Source organism: Chanos chanos, chromosome 5 (genome assembly GCF_902362185.1).
Source record: "Chanos chanos chromosome 5, fChaCha1.1, whole genome shotgun sequence".
Lineage (NCBI taxonomy): Eukaryota > Metazoa > Chordata > Actinopteri > Gonorynchiformes > Chanidae > Chanos > Chanos chanos.
In genome coordinates this window covers 13,112,095-13,119,458 of record NC_044499.1, presented here as the reverse complement: position 1 = coordinate 13,119,458, position 7,364 = coordinate 13,112,095, and the positions used below count along the sequence as shown (strand labels likewise).

Sequence of the window (7,364 nt, the reverse complement as noted above, 5' to 3'; positions counted from 1 at the left end):
TCACTCTGTGGGCAAACCAAAGTCGACCATGGATCCCAGTGACCTGAGCTGTTCTTCCAGAGCTACAATGCGGAGACCAATATATCCAGAAGACAGCAGTAGCAATACCACCCTGCAACCAAAAGAGCACATAGACAAGCCATTTCAATACTGTTCCCAGAGTGGGTACACAGACATACCTTAAGAAATGCATCAGTTCAGTTGGGGTTTGGTTTTAAAAGGATTCTAATTTGAGAGCTTCAGCTGTTGATTGCTTGACACATTACATTAACTGAATAGCACTTTTGAAAGACTCTTTGATTTGCCGTGTCATACCTAAGGATCAGCAATCTGTCCTGACTTGCTTTTTTCCCTCTTTCATAACATTTAGCCTTTTCTGATTTCATAAGAACTGGTAAAAAAAAAAAAAAAAAGAATAAATAAATAAACAGCTCAGCAGGAGACAAGAATGCTAGCTGTAGGGTAAAGGTCCCTGCTGTAGCCGCAGGGCAGCTGTGGAAATAACTCCCACAGAGAAACATGTAAAGCAAGTTGGACTCCACTCATTATTTTCATTACAGAATGTACTGTCGCCTTCCACTGAGTACAATTCTATCTGGCTCAGTATCAGCCAAACATCAACTGAACATCAGCTGAGACTGTTCCTCAACAGCCTGTTTGAAACACGTGGGACAGTTGGCACATCCTGCAGAGCCACATTCCAAGCAAAACGCCGCCGGTTCCTGGAAATGCCTCAACAATTTATATTCTTTCTCACCGTTTACGTTTAAGCAGATCCCACGATTTGACATTGAAATCCACGTTTTTTTGTGTCTTGTCGGGTAAACTGGATTGGCCAGCTTTCAGTGTTTAACGTGAAATTTCATACGTTCAAGGCTCTTTATGTGATCTTTGTTTGCCTTGTAATACTGTTGATGTTTCAAGTTATGCTCAGGGACGATCCAGCAAATGGTACTTGGAAAAACATTGAATGTCATTACACATTCCCTTTATGAACTTAGTTGAACCTATTCACTGGGATGTGAATGTCCGCTTTCACTTCTGCACAACATAATGTTCTCTCAGAATGTAAATGCTATGCTATGCTACAAATGCAGCACAACTTTAATCAACTGGGACTTGTTAAAAAAAAAAAAACCCTGAAAAAGCTTTTCTTTTTAACTTTTCCATTTTTCCTTCAATCTGACAACTCTATTTGATTTCACAGATTGATCTCTGCTTTACACAACAGATGTGAATAAACAGAAAGCTTCGTCTTGACATAATTCCCTGACAGGTCTGGCAAGAACCATTTGAGTTTTATCATACTGTTTGGTTTTGGTATGACGCACAACAGGACACAGGTAAAAAAAAAAAGTGTCTTATGTAAGCACTAATTGAGTACAAAGATTCATGTATGTGAAAGTGTATAGAGACAGAGAATTCAGCACTCACAGTATTAAATAGATGATGAGAAGGCTGTTCAGGCTGTTGGATTCTCTCATGGAAAGGAAGGACTTGACCTTTTTGGTTACCATGGAAACCCTGGAGACAGCTAATCAGCAGAATGAACATAGTGAGCACGCGTCAGATTTCTGTCAGTGTAAACCAACTGAACTTCTCGTTCTGTATCAAAAACTGAAAGGGCATGTACGTGTGTGTCTGGGTTTATGCCCATGTGTCTTTCAAAGCGATGAGTATTCGATATGTAACGTGTCTTTTTGTGTTAGTGAAAATGTGTTTGTGCATGTGTTTGTTTGTGTGTTTGGGTGTTTGTGTGTGTGTGTGTGTGTGTGTGTTTATAAAGGAGAGTGTATTGTATTATTCTACCTGTCTCCTCCTTCTCCTCAGATGAGTGCTCATCTCTGCTTGTGCTGCCTCTTGGTGTTGAACTGTCTTTTGTAGGTACTGTTAAAGTGATATTAAAGTCACCCCATGTTGCACATACACAATGTTATATCTCCCTCCCTTTCTCCCTCTCTCTCTCTCTCTCTCTCTCTCTTTCTCTCTCTCTCTCTCTCTCTCTCTCCCTCTCTGTTTTCTTGCCTAAATTTGCCTAATGTCATGTCAGTGACACAACCATACTTCCAAACATCATTAAATTCAGCAACATGTTAAAATGGACTACACTGAAAAAGAGGAACACTGAGCAAAGATTATAGGAGATAATTATAAGAGGATGTCTCTTCACTGACCTCGGCTAAGGTCAGAAAGTGAAGAGGTCAAGGGCAGGGTTTTGGCTCCACTCAGATTCTGCTGAGAAAGAAATTGTCCATTGTGGTCTGTCACATCTTCTTGACTGGATTGATTGGAGATCTGCAGGGAGATCAGGATGATAAAAAATGCTTTAGTCTTGTTATTTTTATAGCACATATTGTACCTGTGCAGCTGTGGCTGTAAAGGTGAGTTAGCAGGAATTCAAGGTCATTTAAACATCTGGGGTCTTACAGTGTCAATTTCCAGGTCCTGGCTGTTTTCCACAGGTGACATCTGTGGACTACCATTGGCACTTGCAGTCTAGAGTAAACCAAGGATAATTACATTATCAAAGGAAAGATCAAAGTATTCTCTTAATGTAGAGATGTCAGGTTGGAGACGTAGTTATGCCAAATTGTTCGTACTACAAGAGGTAGCAATAAATTTCATCCTTATCTGTAACAAGAGGATCCTATTAGGGCCAGAGCTGTCTAAGGGTTTGGGCTAAAAAAAAGGAACACTACACACCAGCAACTGTGGGCATACAGACTGCAGGTGCCTGAAACACACGTCCCGACCGCGAAACGATACAAACAGGTGCTGAAACACACAAGGCAAAAAACAAAAAAAAAACAAAACAGTTTTACAAATTATCAGTAGTACACGGTTTCATGTCAATGATTTGGAATAAACCTCTCGACACTTAAACCAGATAGCTGAGACCATGTTCATAAGCAGTGTACATTAAAGGGTAGATCCAGTATCTGAACTGAATGGACTGAAGTTAAATAAATCTTCAACGCTCTGACAGTGAGAAATCCCAAATCTCCAGTGGTGAATTACAGAGTAAAGTCCTAACCCTGTGGTAGCTCTTACACACCTTCTCTCCAGCGTTGGTGATGATTGCTAGAGCATTGGGCACGACTCGTGCTGTGTGCTTTTTCTTCACTGTTTGGATTGTAGACACTGGAATGACAACCTGAGAGAGAGAGAGAGAGAGAGAGAGAGAGAACAAACGGACAGACAGAATAAAAACTATTGTCACTAAAAGCCGTTACATTTTCCCTCTCTTGAAAGAGGATTTTTTTTTAAATTCCTTTAATTTCTCATAGTCTGAATCATATCGTGTAAGAGAAGTTCTGTGGATAAGTTTGTCACAAAACAGATACCCCCTCAGTATAGGGTTGCAAATGAAGACATATAGAAACTGAACAATGATCACTGAAGTTTCAAGTTTTATTGTCATTTACTAGATAACAGTTGTAGACATCATTATCAGCAATGAAATTCTTGGGCTCGGGGCCAGCTCAACTTGCAAGAGTAGCAGTTAAAGAACAATAATAATAATAATGAAAGAACAATAAAGGTAAATGTAAATATAGGGGTTCTATAGGTAGATATATAGGGGAATATTATGTACATGTGCATAAATAGAATGTACAGAGCCGTAGAAATATAAAAAATAGAGGTATAAGAGTAGGAGTATAGTGGGTAGTGGGTGAACAGTCCTGAGTGGAACAGTCTTAAAGCGCATGTGCAGCAGCATGTGCAGCAGCATAGACGGTTGTGGTGTAGTGCAATATTGAGTAAGCCACTACCAAAAATATTTCCACAAAGGAGAATCAGGGAAACTTTTGTCATGATTTAAAAAAAAACCTGTGATATTTCTAATCAAATACATCCTAAGCAAGAAGTCCTCTCACCTTTGTTTCCTTAAGCAGAACAGAAGAGTGGAAACTGACATGCTGATCTGACACAAACAGTTTTCCTTGGTAGAGGACTTCTTTTTGTAGAGCACAACTACAAACTGTACAAGAATACACACAACACACAATACACAATCACACACATGCTCTATATTGCAAACTATTTACTGATACTGCACTGTAAAAAAAATTTTACCCACAGTTGTACAAGTCCTTTCAACCCTTCACTTGACATCAGTTATGCCACATGGTATTTGTCATAATTGAGATAAATTCTTGGAAGCTAATATCAGTTGTGAAAAGAGATTTAAAAAAAAAAAACTCACCATATGTCAATTCTTCAGCCTCAGGAATCTCGGGAAAGATTTTGTGGAATGTTTTCGTATGGTTCTTGAAACTCTACACGTCAAAACAAAGATATTACAGTGAGTAGAGTTGTTCACATTTTTAAAACTGGTAGTATAAGATGAACTGCCATTCTTAGTGCTCTTAGTATTGCATGTATCTCACTATAACTGAGACAATTGTTAGACTGCAAATGAACCATCACATCTAAGCCACATTTATCCTCCTTTTATTTCATCTTTTCTTCACCCAAACTTAATTTAAAAAAAAAAAAGTTTGTTTTCTCCCACATACATTTCTGTTGACGGATCCATCAGTTCGATCGAAACCCTCCTCTTCTATGGTAGTTGTTCTGTGGAGAGGAAAGGACAAGACACACTCTATGAAAAAAAACAGCAACAGATTATCATGACAATGTAAGAGTATATTAGTGAGAGAACAGAGATTATGGTAACGAGAAAGGAGCTGAGATATCACAAAGGAACCCTTGAGTAGAACCTGGCTAAAATGTGGGGTCCTCTCTTTTTTGCATGTCACTCTCTTAGCAGTGTCACTGGACCATCATTGCCCTAAGGCACATTATTAGCTGGACAAACATCAGGTATCTATGAGTGTCTGGGAGCCCTTACCTAGGGAGGCTGTGTCTGTGCTGGTTCCTGTTTAGTTCCTGGAACTCCAGCTGGGCTTCCTCTAGAGATTGAGTCTTCCTGTCCTCTGAAGATCTCCTAAACTTACGGGATTTTGTTTTCCCAAGATGCCCTCCGCTTTCCAGAGAGTAACTGTTGGAGAACCAGTGTGCAAATATTTTACAGCTTGATTTCAAAAGGCAAAATTCCCAGTGTATTTATCCACCCAAAATTTATGAAATCAACTGAAGCAATGTTCAGGACCAAAACAACTATAAGTGTGGCTGCCTTTTTTTCTTCCATTTTTTTGTCAGTTTATCTCAGGACTCTTGGATCACATTGCGTCCTGGAGCACGTTTATTTCTCATGACAAGGCAGGAATTACGAACTCTTTAGGCTGTCATCTGTGAATTTGTACTCAGCAACCTGATTTCATGTTTTGTTATATGTTTATCATATGTCTTTGACCATTTTGTCTTTGAAAAACTTGTTTAATTTCTTCTTTAATTACAGTGTTCTTTCTTCTCTCTCTCTCTCTCTCTCTCTCTCTCTCTCTCTCTCTCTCTCTCTCACTCGCAACCCCCTCTCGAACACTCGAAAAGTACAGTCCTCACATTGGTAGCTTCCTCATGTTGATGAGTTGTCCTTTGTTTATGAAATGCTCCAGCCATCCAGTTACCTGGATACAGACTTATTTGTGCATTACAGCATGTGCACTAGTCTCTTTTCTGACTGTTGACCTTTGCTTTTTGCTTAACTGTTGTTTCAAGTTAAGTTTTTTTGGTTTTGTTTTGTTTTTTTTTTGTTTTTTTTCCACAAGATGAGTGTCATTCTGCCATTCATGTGACAGTCATACATTGAAAACATCATTCACAGTTAGATGGATTAAATGAATATATATTTATAATATTTCAGGTTGCATGGTAAGACACACGCTTAAATGTTGAGAAATACACTGGTAAACTGAGAAACCTGTTCCCACAGTGCAGAGATTCAATGCACTGATACAATCAAATCTACTCCTGTAACACTCTGAAGCACACAGAGTCCTCTGAACAAACCACATTGTGGAGTTACTCATAAGAATATCAACTAAGTGACATAATAATGTAAATGTCTAAATAAATAAAGGGAAAGTAAATGAATTTGCTATTAGGCTCACTTCGCAGACACATAATCAGACAAAAGATTAATGCACATTCACAGGTCAAATAGTTAACTCTACATTCACTCATGAAATAGGAAAATCATTATGCTATTGTAAAAAGTGAGTGAAAGGTATGATGGTCAACCATGTGAGGTCAACCACGGTTAACTACCTGAGGACACAGGTTTCACCTTTTGCTGACATCTAATCTGTATGGAGCACTATGTCTTGTTTCAAGAATGAAAACAATCAAGTTTTCAGTGCACTTATCCCGTCGGGTGAAGTGCTTCAGTCACACATACTGCATCATTTAAATCACAACCTAAGCTTTTGTGTAGTGAAAGTGAAACAAACACGTGTATTCTCTAAGAATCATTTTCTTTTTGAAATGTGACGTTGATTTTAATAGGAATACATTTCTCTGTTACAGACTTCCAAAAAGCCAACTACTTACTTACACGCACACTGAATCTTCTTTTTTTTTTTTTCTCAGGAAGCTACATCAGGTTGCCCTCTTCCTTTACTCAAGTTCCTACAAAATTCCTGCTACGTTTACGTAGTATGAACAAAAAGATACAGGAACAAAAAGAGGGAAAGACCATCACTCTTACCCAGAGCTATCCAGAGAGAACTTCCGCTGAGACTTTTTAATCCCATTCATGGTGTAGAGTTAATCACACAGTAATCAATATTGTTCCATCCACTATCTTTTCCCAGAGACTGACACGACTCTAGTCACTACTCTCTTTATCATTCACGTCACGTACATACTTCACAAGAAAGTGCAAGAGTGGTGAAAGCCTCGGTGGACTCCGCCTCCGTAAGCTTTGTAGCAGATGGAGAGTCTACATCACAACCTATTGCAAAGCCACGGCCCCACCCACTGTTTTGCAACCTGTGTCTCAGACCACACCCACTGTTAATGCTTCCAAAAAAAAACAAAGAAAGAAAAGCCCAAACACAGAGCTCACGCAATTGCACCTGGCTTCTTGACACTATGGCATGCATGAAGTGATGATATTAACAGTTAGGATGTTTCAACTCTGTACAGAACGTCTGCTGACAGAGATAAATATCAGTGCGTAGATGGTACAAAAGTCACGAGGGGGGGAACGAATCCTCTCAGGCATTTAACATAGGCAGGTAGTCATAACCTAAAGAGAAAGTCAGAATACAGTTACGTACAACTATGACACTGCATACTGCATTACTAAAAAACAAAAATATTTGTGGGGGAAAGAGAAAAGACGTACTCTCCTCTCACAACTTGAGAAGGTAAAGCGGAAAGTGCATTGTTTTCTGTTCACACGTATACAACTGCACTCTCTCTCTCTCTCTCTCTCTCTCTCTCTCTCACACACACAC

General features: G+C 39.2%; 1 protein-coding gene across 1 annotated transcript; it reads right to left on the bottom strand.

Annotated features, from left to right (window-relative positions):
- LOC115812177 (GRAM domain-containing protein 2B) lies at positions 1-6,660 on the bottom strand. Its single transcript, XM_030774664.1, has 12 exons — positions 6,611-6,660; positions 4,856-5,005; positions 4,521-4,578; positions 4,208-4,280; positions 3,879-3,982; positions 3,056-3,154; positions 2,704-2,775; positions 2,428-2,496; positions 2,175-2,295; positions 1,810-1,887; positions 1,435-1,534; positions 1-112 (listed from the first exon to the last, which is right to left on the bottom strand). Exons 1-12 carry the CDS (start codon positions 6,658-6,660, stop codon positions 1-3), a joined length of 1,086 nt encoding a protein of 361 aa, XP_030630524.1.
- Between the last annotated feature and the right edge of the window lie 704 nt (positions 6,661-7,364).

Coding starts and splice junctions, on each gene's coding strand:
- LOC115812177 (XM_030774664.1), bottom strand. CDS start 6,660: ATGAATGGGATTAAAAAGTCTCAGCGGAAGTTCTCTCTGGATAGCTCT. Junction 4,281..4,520: donor ATGGATCCGTCAACAGAAAT/GTATGTGGGAGA, acceptor TTTGACGTGTAG/AGTTTCAAGAACCATACGAA. Junction 113..1,434: donor CTCATCATCTATTTAATACT/GTGAGTGCTGAA, acceptor TTTTGGTTGCAG/GGTGGTATTGCTACTGCTGT.